The 21046-nt window shown below is 38.4% G+C and overlaps 1 protein-coding gene across 1 annotated transcript in view; it reads left to right on the forward strand.

Moving 5' to 3' along the window:
• Positions 1 to 20793, forward strand: part of LOC130040773 (zinc finger MYM-type protein 2) — a 133233-nt gene extending 112440 nt beyond the window's left edge. The window contains exons 15-24 of the mRNA XM_056132802.1: positions 421 to 536; positions 1514 to 1685; positions 2344 to 2469; positions 4108 to 4202; positions 5658 to 5826; positions 6196 to 6347; positions 16544 to 16658; positions 17254 to 17505; positions 17817 to 17937; positions 19913 to 20793. Of these exons, the coding sequence (XP_055988777.1) occupies positions 421 to 536; positions 1514 to 1685; positions 2344 to 2469; positions 4108 to 4202; positions 5658 to 5826; positions 6196 to 6347; positions 16544 to 16658; positions 17254 to 17505; positions 17817 to 17937; positions 19913 to 20105 (1511 nt within the window). The 3' untranslated portion in view covers positions 20106 to 20793. The remainder of the gene's footprint in view (positions 1 to 420; positions 537 to 1513; positions 1686 to 2343; positions 2470 to 4107; positions 4203 to 5657; positions 5827 to 6195; positions 6348 to 16543; positions 16659 to 17253; positions 17506 to 17816; positions 17938 to 19912) is intronic.
• The last annotated feature ends 253 nt before the right edge of the window (positions 20794 to 21046 follow it).

Raw genomic sequence — 21046 nt, forward strand, 5'->3', positions numbered from 1 at the left:
GGTCAGTGGGGTACAAGACAAGCTCCTTAACCCCGGTACTATTTCTTCAGGTTTAGAGTGTTTTTAAATACTTAATTTTATATCAAAAAATTCTATGGGGGTCAGGGTTGTTCATTGAGTTGGAGTACCTGTTTTGCATGCTGGAGTTCCAGGTCCTGTCACTGGAGCTGGTGCCCTGAGCGTGGCAGGGTTTCGGCCAAAAACATGCAGACAAAATTCTTTTTCTTCTGTTTAATAGCTACTGTATTTAGTTTGTATTGTTCATATTGTTCATACTGTTTTTAAGTTACCAAGTGAAAACTGGGAATTTCTTTTAAATGGATACTGGAGTACTTAAATTTTGATACCAAATTATTTTAATACCCTGCAAGCTATGTGTCTCAATTAACACTGCTCCTCTAACACTGACTGTATTTTAAGATGATGCTTGGAAGACAGAGTATGTCCCGGTGCCTATCCCTGTGCCCGTGTATATCCCGGTGCCCATGCACATGTACAGTCAGAGTATTCCTGTTCCCACTACTGTTCCTGTGCCTGTAAGTCAGATCTTAAATTCTTTTCTATATGGAAATCTCTCAGGTGTTGTTGTGATTGCTGCTTTAATGATGGTAATGGAATGGAGGATTGAGTCTTAGCCTTTCTTTATTAACATAGGTCTGATGAGTCTTTCTTGTCAAGATTACTTTTCATTTAATCAAATGGGTTCATCATAGTAATATTTAGCAAATGTCTGTGTTTGCTTTATACATACTGTGTTTTTTGTTTAAGTTCATTTTAGAAATATTTGTTAGGGACCAGAGATAGTACAGAGGGTAAGGTCCTTAGCTTATGAGTGACAGACCTGGATTCAATTACCGGCCCCTCATGGTTCTGTAACACTGCCAGGCGTGACTCTTGTCTGTAGAGCCAGCAGGTGGGAGGTGGGGAGTAAGCCCAGAGTATTGCACGTTGTGACCCAAATACTGAAAACAAAAAGAGATACTTAATAAGCAAGAAAGAATGTTTAGAACTGAAACATCAAGTCATGTTTGATGTAAAATATTTCGTGGAGGCTGGAGCTATAGTACAGTGGGTAGGACTTTTGTCTTGCATGCGGCTGACTTGGGTTCAATACTCAGCATCTATTTGGTCCCCCGAGCACTGCCAGGAGTAACTCCTGAATTCAGAGCCAGGAGTAACCCTATGCATCGCCGGGTGTGATCCCCCAATAAAGGCAATATATTTATATATTATTTTCTTGTAAATAACTCAAACTACTGTATCAGGATTTTCATTGTCATTGTTCCATGAAGAAAAGAAATACCTTAAAATTAAATTTTTTAAAATTTTTATTTCTAAAGCTAGCTGGTTGTATATGAATTTCTTCTGGTCTGGTTGTTGTCTCAGTTCTACTTTGTGTCCTTTATAGAACTTTTATTCAATGTAAGGCGATAAAGTAGATTATGTTTTAGAACAATTTTTCATGCCTTAAAGAGTTTGCTAAGTGCTAACAGTAAGTACTTTGGTTAAATAGGTGCCAGTTCCTGTTTTTCTGCCTGCCCCTTTGGACAGTAGTGAGAAGATTTCTGCAGCGGTTGAGGAGCTAAAAAGCAAAGTTTCTTCTGACCCTCTGGATTCAGAGTTACTTACAATGACAGATATAATGTCTGAAGATGATGGAAAAACAGAAGCTTCCAACATCAACAGTGAGCTGCAATATATTACTTCTTGTGAATAAGTATATTCTTGGTTTTTAATAAGTGTTATTGTATAATATGTTCTAGGAAGTAGTAATTGTGCTTCAACTTGGTATGGAAGCATTGCAAAACAATATGTATTTACTGTTATGTACCCTCATTAGTGTGTGACAAGGTATTACTTTTAGAAATATTCTGCATATCAGTTGCTTTACTAGCAACGTATGCAAATTAGATTTTAAAGAGGAGCAGCCAAAAATTTCTAGCTTGAAGTTTTTTGTGTGTTAAGAGTTGGCATAAGGGGCTGAAGTGATAGTACAGTGGGTAGGGTGTTTGTCTTGCACGTGGCCTACCGGGGTTCAATTCCCAGCATCCCATATGGTTCCCTGAGCACCACCAGGAGTAATTCCTGAGTGCCTGAGCCAAGAGTAACCCCTGTGTATTGCCGGGTGTGACCCAAAAAGCAAGAAAATAAAAAAGGAGTTGTCTTAATTGCAAAGTTGATATTTGCTGACATCTCAAGTTAATTTTATGCCTGTTTGTTGACATGTTAATCCAAGTATCCTTATTCTGCGTTTACAATTAAATTATTTACTTTTGCTCAGTTAAATACAGATACTTCTGGAGTTTTGTTTTGATTTTTAATGATACTATAAATTGATTACAGGTGTAATTATTGAAACAGACATAATTGCTTCAGATCTGTTGAAGAACTCTGACCCAGAGACACAGTCCAACATGCCTGATGTACCATATGAACCAGATTTAGATATCGAAATAGATTTTCCCAGAGGTACTCAATAAAGTGCTATTTTATTCTTTCAGTGTGAACTATATAATTTGGGGATTTAGTTATGGGGGTTGTAACTGTTTATCATTAATAAATTACTGTGTTTGTATCATTGTCTTTTGGGTTTATATATACTACTCCTTTTTACTCAAAATGTGGTTAACTTCTAAAATGAAGTACAGGGTGAAATTGTAGTGACTTAAAAAGAATTTCTTGGAGGGGCCTGAGGTATAGTACAGCAAGTCAGGTGCTTGCCTTGAATCCAGCAGACCCAGTTTTGATCCATCTCCTTTGTACCAGCAGGAGGCATCCCTGAGCACTCCTGCATTTAGCCAAAGAAAACCAAAAACTTAGCAAGCAATGAGAGAAAAAAAAAATTGAAAATATAAAATGAACAGTTTTCCTCCCCCCACCCCCTTTTTTTTTTTACCCTTCGAGAAAAAGAGGGAAAATGGTCAAGGGTAGGAAATCTCCTACGGTATGATATGGGGGTCTTCTAAGAGGATTCTCAAGATATGTGTCTTTCAGGGGCTGGAAGGATAGTTAGTACAAAGGCTAAGGCACTGCCTTACAGTCAACTCAATTCTATCATGGTAGCTCATATAGTTGAGCCCTACCAGAAGTGATCCTGAGCACAAAGCCAGGAGCGAGCCTTTAATGCAGCCCTTAATGCAAACCAAAAGTTGTGTCTTTTTTAAAAAAACACTTAAAATATTGATTGCACTTCTCTTAAGAACTTTCAGGAAATTGAGTTCAGTTTCAAAGTCAAAAATTTGTTTTTAGGTATTTTGTTGTAAAAGAGATTTGCCCTTTTTCATTATTTTAAAATTCCGTCTATCAGGTGGCAGCTTTGTACTAAGACTAGTTTTTTTGGTTTGTTTTTTTTGGGTTTTTTTTGTTGTTGTTGTTGTTGTTTATTTTGTTTTTTGCTTTTTGGGTCACACCCGGCAATGCACAGGGGTTACTCCTGGCTCTGCGCTCAGGAATTACCCCTGGCGGTGCTCAGGGGACCATAAGGGATGCTGGGAATCGAACCCAGGTTGGCCGTGTGCAAGGCAAACGCCCTACCCGTTGTGCTATTGCTCCAGCCCCACTAAGACTAGTTTTTGCTTCTGATTTCAACTCATTAATATGATTTCAATTCATTGATTTCAGTTCATTACTATGAATTCATTACTATTGTAATTCTCAGTTTTTATTTCATTATTTCATTATTTTTGGGTAGACTTCTAAGCTCTGCTCAGGAGACCTGGGTACCATTCCTGGCAATATTCGATCAAATACATACTGTGAGTCAGACTTTTGAAACAGTTCAGTGCAAGGGTCCAGGATGGGGGCTTCCAGGAGCACTGTAACCTGGCAGTGCTCAAGAGTCAGGAATCAAGTCTGGATCGGGCACATAACTCGTCTCTTAATTCCCTAGTCTCACTATTTTAAGGGTCTGAGCAAAGTTTATAGAACATGTTGAGTTCAGAAAATCATTTGCCCTCCACCCAGGCAAAGATTATCCCCATAGACTTTTAGTTTTTTTGTGCATTTACATGTATGTGTGATCAGTTTTTGTGTTTATTTCAGAAAAGCTGTGTTATAAGACTATATAATTTAGTTTTGACATAAAAATTCTTCTGATTTAATTGATAGCTGCTGAGGAACTTGATATGGAAAATGAATTTTTATTACCTCCTGTTTTTGGAGAAGAATATGAGGAGCAACCTAGACCCAGATCTAAAAAGAAGGTACAAAATTTAATAGTGTTCTTGCATTCACATACTAAACTTGTATAGTAACATGCCTGTATCAGTGGGTAGAATAAGAATACAGTCATCTTCAGGTTATGTCTTTAGAATGTTAGAAGATACTTTGTTTTCTGGATTTAAATAGACTATTGAGGTAATTCATTTGTAAGTAATAAAAAAGTCACATTCAGTTGTTACTTCATATAGTAGCACTGTTGCACTGTCCTCCCATTGTTCATAGTTCTCAAGCGAGCGGGGGCTCAGTAACGTCTCCAGTCTCCATCGTGAGACTTGTTGTTACTGTGTTTGGCATATCAAATACGTCATGAGGAGCTTGCCAGGTTTTGCAGTGTGGACCAGATACTCTCGGTAGCTTCTTGCCGGGCTCTTTGAGGGGGTGGAGGAATCGAACCCAGTTTGGCCTGGTCAGTAGCATGTAAGGCAAACATCCTACCCGCTGTGGTATTGCTCTAGCCTGACTTCATAGAGTAATGAATATTATTAGTGCACTTAATTTTTCTTTTAGCTTCACCAGATTGATGTAGATAAATGAATAAAATGTTGGCCCCAAAAGTAATGGCTAATACTTTGTGAGAATTTGGACTATTTTGGGGCACCTGTTCTTTGCTTATTATTTTTGATGAGACAAATCAGTGAGGTTGAGGTATTCATTTAAGGTACATATATATTTAAAAGAGGTTAAATATGATCTCTTTTAAGTATGCCATCATATAGAAGACATAATGGATTGCTTGATCATTGAGGTAGATCATATCCAAATAAATCAAAAGTGTAAGTTTTTAAAATATGCTATCTACTTTCAGTGTGCCTGGTTTCTATCATACAGATCAAAAGTTAAGCCCCTCAAAAGATGACTCTTACAAGTTTCTCCAAAAACTGAAAAAGAAATTAGTACCTATAGTAGGAAGAAGTTGGACTCATACTGACACTACCCAAAAAATGAACTAAAAATACAAAGGTCTTAGATGAACAGTTGACCCAAGGCTTTGTGAACTTGATTTACTAGTATTTCTTAGCTACCGCACCAAAAATACAAGCAACAAAATGAAAAGTTAATTGGATTACATAAGAATGCAATTATTTTGCACAGCAAACAGGTGCCATTAAAAAGAGAAGAAATTATTAGTACTTCCTGAGTGTCTATTTTCTTTAAGATGAAATATTAGTCATTGAAAGATTCTTGTTTATTTTTTCCTCTCTAGTGATTCTTACAACAATTTAAAATTTTGTCCAAAGTGACGTAGAAATATGACATTACTGGATATGCATTTTAAGTAATAATGTATATATATATATGTTCCTTGTTTCAGGACTACCCGTTAGTTTAAGCATAGAAATACATGTATTTTCATTTGTATTTGCTGGGAAATGACTTACATTGTTTTCAGACAATAGATTTCACCAAAAAGAGTTTACGTGGTGTTTTGCTAATAGGGAGCCAAGAGAAAAGCTGTATCAGGATACCAGTCTCATGATGATAGTTCTGACAATTCGGAATGCAGCTTTCCCTTCAAGTATACATATGGTGTAAATGCTTGGAAACACTGGGTCAAAACTAGGCAACTTGATGAAGATCTTCTGGTATTAGATGAACTGAAATCCTGTAAGTATTCTTGTTTTGTTTTACTGCGTCCAACTTAATAGTCAAGATTTGTTCATGAAAAACATTTAAAAATACATTAAATACCTTAAAATGTTTTGTAGTTGGAGAGATAGTACAGTGGGTAGAAGGTTTTTGCCTTGAATGTAGCTGACCCAGATTTGATTCGCAGCAGCCCATATGTTTTTTGGAGTCCTGCAAGGAGTGATTCCTGAGCACAGAGCCAGAAGTAAGCCCTGAACACAGCTGGGTGATTTTAAATAAATTGAAGTGTAGCTTTTACTTTTTAAATTCTTATATGAAATAAATGTTAGAAGGCGTCTTAATCTTATGTTAATAATATTACTAATTTTTAATCTTATTTTTGTTTAGCTAAATCAGTTAAGTTAAAAGAGGATCTCCTCTCTCACACCACAGCTGAGCTTAACTATGGGTTAGCTCATTTTGTCAATGAAATTCGACGACCAAATGGAGAGAATTATGCACCTGACAGCATCTATTATCTTTGCCTTGGAATCCAGGAGGTTAGTCATTTGAAGGCTGCATTTGAAAGTGTATTAATAACAATTCTGTTGTGATGATGTGATAGTTTTTGTTTTGGTGCCACATCACTAGTGCTCAGCATCACCCCTAGGCATGCCGAGGGAAGCCATCTGAGGTTCCAGGATCACACCCATGTCGACTGTGTGCAAGGCACGCACCTACCCACTGTACTATCACTCTAGCCCAATGTGATTAGTTTCTGGAGAGAAAAAAACATTATGCTACAAGAATATTAGATATTAACTAAAAGTACAATGAAGAATGAAATCTCTTTGAAAATTTTAGACTTATAAAGATTTTTTAAATTGACTGTAGGTATTTTTGCTGCAAAACTAATTATTTTTTAAAAACTTTCAAGTTCTCTTAAGACTTCACTAAATCCAAAATGAGTTTAATGTGGAAGATTAGAGTTAAGGACAAACTCTCACATCTCATATTTTTTTGTAACAGGTAGACCTAACAAATACCATGTATTTGATAACCACAATGGTAACATTCCCTCCTTAAAATTGCAAATGAATTAACATTATGAGGTATGATGTATAGATCCATGCTGATTTTCATGTTACAGAAAAATGCAAATAATTGTTTCTAACTTGTTAAATTGTGTAACTAATTCTTTGCAATCAACTTATAAAAGATTCAGAATTTTAAATAGTTTTCAAATATTTCTGTGAATTGAGTGAGTTTTTCACGTCGGACATAAAGATCAGTGTTAGCTGACCTCTGTAAAGTAAAAGGCCCTCCCGTTGATCGTCGATTTGCTCGAGCGGGCCCAGTAACGTCTCCATTGGAGACTTTGTTGTTACTGTGTCTGGCATATCGAATACTCTCGGTAGCTTGCCGGGCTCTCCGAGAGGGGCGGAGGAATCGAACTCGGGTCGGCCATGTTGGCCGCTTGTAAGGCGAACGCCCTACCCGCTGTGCTATCGCTCCAGCCCAGCTGACCTCTAGTTCTGGAAAAATACAAATACAAATTTTAATCCAGATGTCAGAAAGGATCCTTTGTATTTTTTATGTGATAAATAATAGGAGATTTTTTTAAAAAACTTTATTGTCTTTGTTTGGGGGTCACACCTGGTGATACTCAGGGTTTGATCCTGGCTCTGTACTCCTGAAAGTGTTGGGGGCACTATATAGGATGCTGGGGACTGAACCACGGTCAGCTGCCCTACCTACTGTACTACCTCCAGTCCCTGGAGATCCTTTTATATAGTTCAGTTTGTATGCCTTAAGTTTGATCTTATGCTGCAAGCAGATGGTGATACTAAAATTACTGAAGATAATCCAAACTATTTTAATTTGTGTTTTACCTACCATTCTTTCTATGATTCACATTTGTCTAAGATTATACAAACAGTGGTGGTATAAAATAGTACTTGCTGTAAATTATTATATATTCAAAGGCCATGAGTTTGCACCAGTAGCCTAAAAGAAACTTAATAGATTTTATCCTATGTTTCTGTAATTTTCTTTGGTAGATTTGCATGTATTTTAAGCCACATGTTTAGATGGTGCAATGGGTCCACCATTTTAAATTCCCAAATCACTGAAAAATCAGAGATTTTTACTGTAAGGCTGTTCTAAAAGGAAAGATTTTATAGTTTGTAAACACTGTAATTTCCTAGACAGGACCAGACAGAGTACAGGAGGCAAGTCTCTTGACTGCCTGCAGCTGACCCTGTTTCAGTACCTGGCACCAAATATTGTCCCCTGAACACCAATCAGGAATATCCTCTGAGTACTGCAAGGCGTGTCATTGTTTCCCCTCTCCTTCCCCTTTACCCCACCCCCAAAAAGAATTCTAAAACTTATTTCTAAATTCTGTTAAATAAAAACTGTCTTGGTTCACTTAAAATAAAAACCTCAGATTTGGTGCCAAAGGGAAGGGGGTGGCGGAGGAATGTTTCCAAACAGTGCCTAGGAAATTTGGAGTCCTATTAATGATTCTCTGCCGGTTGGACCTGCATTTAATGGAAGGACCCAAGAATTCAGTGCTGCTCAGATCCTGTGGTGCTCGGGTGACTGGGCCATACCCTCATATTGTCCGGGGCTTCCATTGCTTCACTTAGCAATTGTGGATGACCATCTGGTGTGGTACATATACCCCTGTGCCCTAACTGTTTCGTCTCTTGACTCAGATTTTATGAAAGAATTTCATAAATATAATAAGTCAATCATTCATACACACACAGACACACTTGTGTTCTATTACCAATACCAGAGCTGACTTAATATGGGATCTACCATTATACTACTTGCCATTTCTGAACAAAACAGCCAGGGCACCTGAAACTCAGTTTGAAATAAGAAGTACTCTGAGTAATAAAAACACAAAATTTCTGTGCATTGAAGAGATAGTACAGGAGGTAATGCGCTTGCTTTGCATGTCACTGACCCCAGTTCAGACCGCAAGTGGTCGAAAAATCCCCAAAAATTAAAAAGCAGAAACTTTTAAGACATGCTTCTTGAAAAATATAAGGGGAGAGTGAAAAGGCAGGCGCACATAACCCGGCATGCAGAGTCCCAGGTGTGATCCTTGCACTTTGTAGCTTCCCTGTTGCTGTGATCTCCAACATTCCTGGAGTGGGAAGGCTCAGAAGGGGGGGAAAGAGGAAAATATATCATTTCTGTGTTGGTCTGGCATATCTTAGATATATTGAATTAAAATATTTGACATACTTTTAAAAAACGTGGCTATTAGAAAGCAAAATTAAATGTGACTAATTTTTGCTTTTCGTTTTTTACCCTTCCTCTCCCGCCTCTCTCTTTTTTGTTGTTGTTCTTGGCACTGATGCCACCACTGTGTCGCACTCTTTGTTGTGGTGATTGCATGCTGTGGTTGTTGCTTACACACACCTGGTTGTACTGTGCAAGGCTTGGTGATTACATTGGGGTTGGTAATCGGGCATTGAAGTGCAGCCAAGGGTCAGTCTTCACCTCATACCTACAAGACAAGGCCCTGAGCTACAAACTTTATTTTTATTGTTTAATGCTGTGCTGTGCAGTGTTCTCATGTATTGACTGTTTCCTCAGATGTTTACAAAGCAATCTAAGAGATATATCTAAGTACAGTATAAATATTACTCATAGCACAGCGGTAGGGCGTTTGCCTTGCACGCAGCCAACATGGCCAACCTGAGTTCTATTCCTCCGCCCCTCTCGGAGAGCCCGGCAAGCTACCAAGAGTATCTCGCCCGCATGGCAGAGCCTGGCAAGCTCCCCGTGACATATTCGATATGCCAGACACAGTAACAACAAGTCTCATGGTGAAGACGTTACTGGGCCCGCTCGAGCAAATCGATGAACAACGGGAGGACCGTGACCGTGACTGACATTTATATGCATTCATATTTTCAATTGATACTAGTTAAATAATCCCATGGTTGAAAACTTTCTGTGAAGAAAATTACTTTTATGATGATTGCTACTCATGAAACAGGTCTGTCATGCCATTGAGTTTTCTTCAGAATCACTTTTTGTAAGGTGTGATTGTCCTTGGTATCTTCTCCAGTAAATGTAATTCAGTAATGGGTTACAAAACTCTGGTAATGGAACAGATTAAATATTTGTAAATTGTGTAAATTAGGTGGTTGCAGTACAGGCTGTCTGTAATGAAAAATTAAAATATTAACAGTGTAGTATTGCTCCCTTTACCATCACAGTGTTGGACAACGAAGCACACAGTGTCATGCCTTTTCTTAACAGTAAGGACAACTAGTCACTTAACTTGTCACGTATTCCTTGTGAAAGCCTTTTTCCAAAACACTGAGTATTGGCACTTCATTTAGGATTTGCTTTTAGTAACTGAGTTGGGAATTTGTTATTGTGAGGGCTTTGAATGTACATAGAAATTATTTGCCCTTTATTGCTGGATTATAGGTGAGGATTATTTCAGGATCATTTCCTTTACTTAAATATGTAATATTTTATGGCAAAAGTAGAAGATAAAAATTGCTCTTCTAATTATGAGGATTTCACTCTTCTGGTAGTTTTATTAAAATGTGCACTATTTTCTTTTGTGAGATTTAGAAACTTGGGCCATAGACACGTACAGTGGGTAAGGCCCTTTTGCCCTTCATACAGCAGACCTGGGTTCCGTCGCTGGCACCACATGCGGTTCCGGCACAGCCCCAGGTGTGGCCTCAGAACAAAGCAAATTAGGAACTTACCAACATATATATGTCAGTGGGAGCGATAGTACAGTCAGTAGAGAACTGCCTTGCACTCCCTGACCCAGTATGGATCCCCCACATCACATAGGGTCCCGAGCCCCACCCTGAATTATCCCTGAGTACAGAGCCAAGAGTAAGCCCTGAGTTTTGCCAGGTGAGACCCCAAAACAAAAACGAACCAAACTTGGAGGTGGGGGGGGGGTAACTAACCTAGCTTTGTATATGGGAGTGCTCCACACTCTCTGTTTCCCCAAGTACCTTCTTGACTATCTGGGCAGTGCAGGTGTGAGCCGAAAACAACAACAAATTACATGAATTAGTCTCCCCAGCCACTTGCTATTATATTCAACCAAGCAGAGCCACAATCATAACATTATTTCCCCTGGTTTAGGAAATAGTAAAGGAGTTTTCAGAGAATGCCCCCCACCCCAACCTAAAAATTGGAAATGATTTATTCACTCAGGTAAATGGGTCTAAATCATCCTTTTAGTATTAATTTGGAATTTTTTTCCTCCCATATTTAAATTAGTGTGGGACCCGGGACTGAGATCTCTAAGCCTGCACGGTTTGGAACTGGACCTGTCAGTAGCTAGACAGTTACACCCTCCAACTGCCGTGTAACCCCAACAAAGGCCAGGATCCAAAGATTATCACAACAAGCTCCCGGGAGAGCACAAGGCAGAGTCTCCTACCCTGTGTCTGACTATCCTCGCCAGGGCCCAACAGCTGAAGACTTCCAGGCCCCAACCAAGGCCTTACTGGAGCCACTCTCCACACACTTGGATAAGCCTCAGACATAACCGAACTGGCAGAGGAACCCAGGTGTGTGGGACCCGGGACTGAGATCTCTAAGCCTGCACGGTTTGGGACTGAACCTGTCAGTAGCTAGACAGTTACACCCTCCAACTGCCGTGTAACCCCAACAAAGGCCAGGATCCAAAGATTATCACAACAAGCTCCCGGGACTATTTATTTAATAATTTTCAGGATACCTTAAATATCCTTAAATATCCAACCCACACGGCAGAGCCTGGCAAGCTATCCGTGATCTATGCCAAATAGACCAAATTGATATGCCAAATCCAGTAATAAATGGATCTCATTTCCCTAACCCTGATTATGCAGAGTCGAGAAGGATATGGAAGGAGAAGCTGATAAAACACCAAGGCAGACATGGGCTGCCAAAACGCAGAAAAACAAAAATGATTGTCTGTACTTTTAATGCTCGTACGCTGGCATCTGCTGCATCCATTGAAGACCTTATGGTACAAGCACGAAAGATCAAGTACGACATCATTGGTCTGACCGAAACGAGAAGACATCAATCCCATCATGCTGTTTTCGACACTGGAGAAGAACTGTTCCTTGGAACATGTGATAAAAGAGGCGTCGGTGGTGTCGGTATCCTTGTCAACACAAACTTAGTCACAAGCATTGATTCATTTGAATGCCTAACAACCCGAATCGGACGATTACACTTGAATAAATGTGGCTCACTACCGGCAGTTTCTATCTTTGTTGTCTACGCACCAACATCCAGTTATGGTGAAAAAGAAACTGAGAAATTCTACATGGAGCTGGAGAAATTCTATAAAGAAGATCACACCTTCTACAAGATCATTGTCGGTGATTTTAATGCCAAGATAGGACCAAGAAGATCAGTCGATGAACTCCACATCGGAACCCATGGCCTGGAATGGAACGAACAAGGTGACAGACTGTCTGAGTTCATCATGTCAACCAAAACCTTCCATGGTAACTCACAATTCCAAAAGGCTGAATCTAAACGTTGGACATGGGAGTCTCCCGATGGACGGTTCCACAATGAAATAGACCACATCATATTCAATCGGCGGTTTTGCCTAACCGATGTTGCTGTTGTCCCAAAATTCCAAACGGGATCAGACCACCGTCTTCTTCGTGCAAAATTCTACCTCACAGAACGAGGAGAAAAGAATGCAAGGTTTAAGAAGAAGACTCCCAGAACAACCACCAACTGGGAACTCTTTGGCTCTGTTGCAGCAACATGGGAAGATGCCGTCATTGACAACATTGATGAGGAATACGATAGAATGATTCAGCACCTCCATGATTGTGCAAGGAATGCCAAGAGAGAGATAACCACAAAAAACTGTCTTTCTTCGAACACTCTTGAACTTATTCGCCAACGTGGCGTGGCACGTGCCTCAGGCAACAAAAAGAAAACGTCCGAACTGGCAAAACAGTGCAGAAAAGCCATCAAGGATGACCTCAAAAACAGGAGAGCAGCAGTACTGGTAGATGCAGCAGAAGCTGGGAAAAACATTCGTAATGCCCGCCTGTCCTTCACCAACTACAAAACCAAGATGACTGCCCTCCGACATCATGATGGATCTATCACATCTTCCAGAAGGGCAATGGAGAAGATTATTCATGACTTCTACTCAGATCTCTTTAATAGCCACATCCACTTGCCCACATACCACATACCACATGATGGATATGTCGTTCCCAATGTTCTCCCTTCCGAAATCCAACATGCCATCTCATCGGTAAAGAAACAAAAAGCACCTGGCCCAGACAAGATCAGACCTGAACACCTGAAGAACTTACCATCAGTACTCATCAATACATTAGCTCGACTCTTCACACGCTACCTGTCTGAATGCAAGGTTCCATCCCAATGGAAAACCAGCAAGACTGTACTACTATACAAGAAAGGAGACATCCACGACATTGGCAACTATCGCCCAATCTGCCTATTGTCTGTCATCTACAAACTATTCACTCGAGTCATCCTGAATAGGATTAGCAGAACACTAGATGAAGGACAACCATGTGAACAAGCTGGATTCCGAAAAGGATTCAGTACCATTGACCATATCCACACAATAACCAAGCTCATTGAGGTATCTCGGGAGTTCAAGATGCCGCTCTGTCTAACGTTCATTGATTTAAAGAAGGCCTTTGATTCTGTTGAGACGGAAGCGGTCATGGAAGCCCTAGCCAATCAGGGCGTACAAACTCAATACATCAGGATCCTTCGTGAGCTCTATTGCGGATTCACTACCAAGATCTCACCATTCTACAAAGAAGTAATCATCCATATCAAGAGAGGGGTTCGGCAGGGTGATACCATTTCACCAAAACTCTTCAGTGCCACCCTCGAGAACATCATGCGACGACTAGAATGGGAAAACATGGGAGTGAAGATAGATGGTCGGCAACTACACCACCTCCGCTTTGCTGATGACATCGTTCTAATAACACCAAACATCAGCCAAGCGGCACAAATGCTTGCGGACTTTGACCGTGAGTGTGGAAAGGTCGGACTACAGCTGAATCTTACGAAGACAATGTTTATGAGAAACAGCCTTGTTCCTGACGCTCCATTCGCTCTCAACGGAACCACCATCTCCGAATGCAACAGTTATATATACTTAGGTCGAGAAATCAACATGATGAATGACCTGGCACCTGAGTTACGCAGGAGGAAGAGAGCGGCTTGGAATGCCTTCAAGAGCATTGAAGAAATAACTAAAAGGACAAAGAACCTCCAACTACGAGCACATCTCTTTGATTCCACTATTCTTCCTGCATTAACGTATGCCTCAGAGACCTGGACCCTACGAAAACAGGATGAGAACACTATTCGGGTCTCTCAAAGAGGAATCGAACGAACTATGCTTGGAATATCACGATTCACTCAAATGAGAGATAGAATCCGGAGTTCTGATCTTCGTCAACGCTCAAGAATCAGAGACGCTGTCTCATTTGCCAAGACATCAAAAATCAGATGGGCTGGACATGTAATGAGGTTTACAGACAACCGCTGGACTAGAGCCATTACTGATTGGATTCCACGAGACATCAAAAGATCACGTGGACGCCCACCTATAAAATGGTCAGACTTCTTCGTCAAGACCCTAAATGATCGGTTTGAGGCTCTACATGTTCCTAAAATGAACAGATACCATTGGGCTATGCTAGCACGCAACCGGGATGAATGGAGACGTTACTGGCACCCGCTCGAATAAATCGATGAATAACGGGGATTAAGTGATTAAGTGATTTAAATTACACTGACTGGTGTTCTGACTAGTTTAAGTAATGTTCGATAAACTCAGATGATGATGTTGTAGTATATTTTTGATTGGTGTATACTTGATATACTTGGTATCTTTTCTATTACTCTGCATATTTTAAATAGGACTCGTTAGAAGTGTGTTGTATATTGTTGGACCTTGCTTTTTTGTTGTTATTTTTTGGCAGTGGGGGCACGTTCGGCAATGGTCAGGGCTTGCTCCAGGATCACTTCTGTTGGGGCTTGGGGGCTCCATATGGGTTGTCAGAGATGGAACCCAAGCCTGCAAGACAAGCACCTTACCCTCACTATACTATCTCTCCTGCCCCTTTCTTCAGTTTGAATCTAATCTGACAATACTGGTTTCTGTGTATTTAGATCAACAAACATTTTTAAGTAAAGGGCCAGATTAATGGGAAGGGGGATCTTCTGATATTGGGGGGTGGGGAGGGGCTTGAGGTTTCTGTTTTGTTTTTTGGGTCACACGGAAGTGCTCAGGGGTTACTCCTCTCTCTGCAGTCAGGGATCACACCTGATGGTACTCCAGGGACTATGTGGGATGAATAGTCCCACCTCAAGAATCCAACCTCAGGTCGGGTGCATGCAAGGCAAGCACATGTTGATCATTCTGCTACAATACTATGAAAGCTGTCTTTGCCAATATGAAATTGAAGGACATACCTTCATTGTGAGAAAACAGTTTAATTGGATTAAAAAATTTAAGCTCACCAGTTGTATTTGTTTCATTGTTTTGTGGTCTTTTTCTGTTTTCATTTGAATTTTTTTCTGTCTTTTATTCAAAATTATTTTATTATTTGACTAAAAATATTTTAGCGCTTGCCTTTGGATTTAAATTTGATTGTATCAAACATTGTTTAACATTCAGTTAAACATTGCTTGCAAATTTTATTGTATTGCTTTGTGTGTAATTTAAGAAATTTACAATGGTATACTCCCAATTTCTGCCTTCCATTCCTTGCTACTGTTGTACATTTTACTTTCATGTTATTTTGAAATTACATTGAAGATAATTTGCAAACTTGAAATACCCAAGAGTAAGGTTTTTTTTGTTTTTTTATTTTATTTTTTAATTGAATCGCCGTGAGAACAGTTACAAAGCTTTCAGGTTTAAGTCTCAGTCATACAATGATAAAACACCCATCCCTTCACCAGTGCACATGTTTCACCACCAAGAACCCCAGTATACTCCCCATCCAAACCCTCCCCCTGCCTGTGTGGCAGATGACTTTCACTTTACTCTCTCTTTACTTTGATTACATTCAGTTTTTTGACAGAAGACCCACTATTATTATTTGGAATTTTACCCCAACAATCAGACCTGCTGAAAAGGTATCATTAGATAATCTTTTCTATTGCTGATAATGAAGAGCATATAGCAGCCGCACGATTTTGAATTTCTGGTATTTTAGTAATTAAGTCCAGAAGCATTTCTGCCAGAAGCTGTTGGGTTCCGAGATTGGTTTGTGTGCTTCTGGGATCATGGCTGTGTAGTAGTGAAGGAGCCATTCATGGGTGGCAACTCCTCTTTAGGGCGGGGAGAAGGGCCGCTTCCGCTCCCCCATGCCCAGAGGCCCTATGTGCCCCGTCACTGCAACCTCCCATGAGTAAGATTTATGTTCCTCTAACTAGAATTTTTCAATCATTAATTTATTATTTTTTAATGTATTATATCATGAAAACTGGGGCCAGATACTCTTTATAAAAACATCTTACAACTGGCAAGTAGTGACCTGTTCTTAAATTCTGGAGTCTTAGGTATGTATTTTGGGATTTTTTAAAGTAGATTAAATGGGTTTTTACTTATAAATCACTTATAATTAATGATTTAGGTAGTTTCTTATTGTTAAATACAGAACATAAGAAAATATAGTGGCTATAATTAGCAGGATTTTTTTTAAGTTTTTTTTTTTTTTTGTAGTATTTGTGTGGTAGTAATCGAAAAGACAACATATTTATTGATCCAGGATACCAGACATTTGAACAAGAATTGAATAAAATACTCCGAAGTTGGCAACCAAGCATTCTTCCAGATGGTAATGCTCTTTTAAGTACAAGTGTTTCTGAGTTGCTACTGATATTTTATTTAAGGAAACTTTTGTACATAATTAGGATACTTAGTAATAAACTTGCCTTTATCTTCTTATTGAATTAGAACTTAGAATGTGGTAGGTAACTAGTATTTATGAAGAACTTCAAAATAAATGTGACCTACTTTCTCTGGATTAAGAAACTGGATGTTTATTTCTAAGCCCTCTAGTGCATTATGACATAAATTTCTCTAAGAAATCTATTTTTTAGATGTTTGAAAAATTGTGTTTGTGAATGGAAATCACCTATATTTTTCAGGACTCCTACAGATTTAAATTCCTTTCTGATCTTTGTCTGCTTGTCCTCCGGAAGAACAGAAGCTAACATCCAGTCCCTTACTCCAGAGGGGCTAGTTCCATAGTCTGATGTGTTCCTTAGCCTCTGTATTGTTAAAGAACTGCATAGGTAATTTTGAAATGAAATCCAGTTGGCCTGTTTTGAATGGAGGACTGGAACATAATTGTTCTTTACTTTTTCTGTTACAGATCATTAAATAAGAATTTTATTTATTATATTTCTTTTTAAATATCTCTATTTAAGGGTCAATATTCTCTCGAGTTGAAGAAGATTATCTCTGGAGGATAAAACAATTAGGATCACACTCTCCAGTAGCTCTTCTGAATACCCTGTTCTACTTTAACACTAAGTATTTTGGTCTGAAAACAGTGGAGCAACATTTAAGACTTTCCTTTGGCACTGTATTTAGGCATTGGAAAAAAAATTCTTTAACAATGGAAAACAAAGCATGTCTTCGATATCAAGTGTCTTCCTTGTGTGGAACAGACAATGAAGGTAGCAGTATAACGGACATTATTTGGGATTATCTGTGGCAGAGGGATAGCCAATCCATGACCCCCTGGGTTAAGAACCTAAGGATAGTCATTGTCACAAAATCAGGCAAGTTCGTCTTCTTAAAATCCCTCACTTCACTTTGTTTGAAAAATTGTGGATTAAAAGAAACCACAATGTGGGATTCCTAAGAACATCTTATTCCATTTTTTGGTAGTTCCATTTTCTGGTATGATAGCTAATAGGAGTGAATAATAATACTTACCTTCAGAATTAGAATTAGGAAACTTCCAGAGTCTTTTTTTTTTTTAAAGATAAAATTACTACTGGAAAAAGAAAACACGAAGATGATGAGCCAGTATTTGAACAAATTGAAAACACAGCCAATCCTTCTAGATGTCCTGTTAAAATGTTTGAATGCTACTTATCTAAAAGGTAAGTATTAATGACATTTAAATTTCTTTTAATGAAGCTTGAATTTTAGAAAAAGCTCTTTTTTTTTCATTGACCTGTCTTTAATTTTTCACAAAGTCTTTTTAATGTATTTATTTTTCTTTTGGTAGTACCTGGGATTGAACCCAAGGCTTCACACATGTGAGTGAGAGGCATGTGCTCCTGTCTCTGCCTCACCTCTGACTAGTCCCTTAGTAGCCAAATTAATTCTATTACAGCTGTAGTCTATTTTTTATAAAATACTTCATACTTTAAGATTCATGCGTATGTTAAGAAACCACTAACTAATGAAATTATGACTGCTATTTTAATTCCTTTTTTTATGTAGAAGTAATGCTATTTATTCAGCCACTGATTAGCTGATTGAATTGGGCATGAACTCCACCTTTTTTTTTTTCATAATTTTATTTTTTCTCCTTATATTTAATTCTTTAAACTGACTTTTATTTTCTCCCCCTTCAATTTAGTGCAGACTGTTTAATGAAAAGGAGAGAAAGCAGGGAAGCTCCCAGATTATGGGAGGGTCTCCTGAAGGACCCTGAATCTGGCTTTTAAATGATAGTCATTCTAGTGACTTGTAAGAACATCCTATTCTATAGAGGATATATAGCATTCAAAGTTTTAGGCAGGGCTTAGGGTGGGGTAAGAATCACTATTACAGCTACTTAATTTTGCTGATGTAGCCATAAAGTAGCATATATACTATAATGAACATAGTTTTAAATAAAACTTCACAAAGTCAAGCAGTTGCTTAAGTATTTAAGAAAAATAGCCCTTTAAAATCTAAAAGATATGAGTGTTGTGAAATAATACCAATAGTAATTTAAAAAAAATTTTTTTTGTAAGAGACTGGAGAGCTTGTACAATGGGCAGGGCACTTCCTTGCATGCAGCTGACCCAGGTTCAATCTCCAACAACCCCGATGGTCTCCCAAGCCCCTCTGGGAGTAATCCCTTAGCATAGAGCCAGGAAAAAGCACCTTGGGTATAGCCCAAACACCAAAAAAAAAAAAAATTTAAGCTGGTGATATATGAATAGACCGAAGTGTCTACTCTAATTTTTTTTTAAATTAGCATTAACTTCATTTTCTATAAAGCAGTTTTATAAATTATAGTTAGGTGCAGTTTAGCTATTAAGAACTCACTAGAACACTGTAACCTATAGCTAATGAGTAATATATGTGGTAAGAGGTCTGAGTTTGGCTGCAACACTATCCAGGATGTTCCTGTGGTAGTAACTATTGAAAACCTTTACCTTAGTGTAGTATAATCTTTTTTTTTTTTTTTTGCCACACCTAGCAATGCACAGACATTACTCCTGGCTCATACGCTCAGGAATTACTCTTGGCGGTGCTTGCGGGACCATATGGGATACTGGGAATCGATCCCGGGTCAGCCACGTGCATGGCAAATGCCCTACCCACTGTGCTATTGCTCCAGCCCCAGTATAGTATAATCTTGCTATTTTTATTATTTAAAGTTTCTGTTGTATAACGTTTTTTAATATTTTTATTTTCGGGTTGGAGAGATAGTACAGTGGTTAAGGCACTTACCTTTCTACTGCCAACCTTGTTTCATGTCCAGCACAATTCCCCCTTGCACCCACTGGGTAGCCCCATGACAACAACAAAACTTTTTTTTATGTGCTAGTATATTTCATCAATTCTAAGACTTTTATATTTTACTATCTGAAATTGGGATGCTTGCTGTTACTGACACATTGTAAAATTATAATTGGCAGCATTATGCTTGGTAGTGATAGTATTTGTTTCTGCTGATAGTGTCTTGGAGTTAATTAAATTTAATTTGTTATAGAAATTTATTTTCAGAATATAGTGATTATATTTAATGTAAGCAATGAGATATATGATCTGACCATATTCACTTTAAGTAGCAGTGGACTTGATAATAAAAGGAAATTATATACTGTAAAATTAACTCTCTTCTTTTTTCCAAAGTCCACAGAATCTTAATCAGAGAATGGATGTTTTTTATTTGCAACCAGAAAGCTCTAGTTCTACAGATAGCCCTGTCTGGTACACATCTACTTCACTGGACCGAAACACCTTGGAAAATATGCTCGTACGGGTTCTTTTAGTAAAAGATATTTATGATAAAGACAATTATGAACTGGATGAAGACACAGACTAAAAAGAAACATTTCAGAAGCAATCGGGATAAAACAGCATTAGATAGTCAGTCATGCTGCTAGATCTTTATTATGGAAAACATTTCAAGTTTACTCCTGTTTTGAGTTTTGTAGCAGTGTACCCACACATGGGTATTACCATGTAAATAATCTGTGAGTGAAAGTTGCCATTATTCTATGTAGTGGTTTTAGGATACTTAACAAAAACGTTCAAATTCTTTTTTTATTATTATTTATTTAATTAGGTATGTTTATAACTTTTTACATTACAAAATATGAATGAGAATGTGCCATTTATAATTTTTTTTCTTGTAGTAAGAAACATCCATATTTCACAACTCTGCTGTTGCAAATCCTCCTTGAATTCAGGGGACTCTTACTGGGTTCTTAACCAGATGGTTATGTATGTATGGGTAGCACTACTAAAAGTTTAGAACTTGCAGTGTCTTTCAGAATTTTTAAAATAAACTGTAAACTAATAGGTTGGGTATTTTTGTTTTGTTTCGGGGGGGAGGGAGTTGTTTCACATTTTAATTTCTGAAGCCTTACAAGGTTCTGTAGAGAGATACCATCTTCTGTACCAAAAATAGACAAGAGAATGCTGTCAATATTGGTGTACTGTAATGTGAATCTTTACTGGTAAACACAACTTTTTGTTCCCATTATTAAAACCTTAGTGTCCTTTTCTCATTTGTGGCTTTCTGCATTGTCCCAACTAATTGAAGAGTGTGTGTATAGGAATATATATATTTATACACACACACACATATACAAAAAGCAACTATAAGTTGAAAACATGATCATCAAGACATTTTCTTTGTAAAAATGTCTGATGAAAGTATTAAAAAATTCTTCTTTGTCAACCATTCTTTTCATTTATAGAAGCTTGAATTTGTTTTTTTTCCCTCCCCGCACGATCACCCCTTCCTGCTCAATTCAGTAT

The sequence above is a fragment of the Sorex fumeus genome, unplaced genomic scaffold, assembly GCF_029834395.1.
Source record: "Sorex fumeus unplaced genomic scaffold, SorFum_2.1 ptg000095l, whole genome shotgun sequence".
Classification (NCBI taxonomy): domain Eukaryota; kingdom Metazoa; phylum Chordata; class Mammalia; order Eulipotyphla; family Soricidae; genus Sorex; species Sorex fumeus.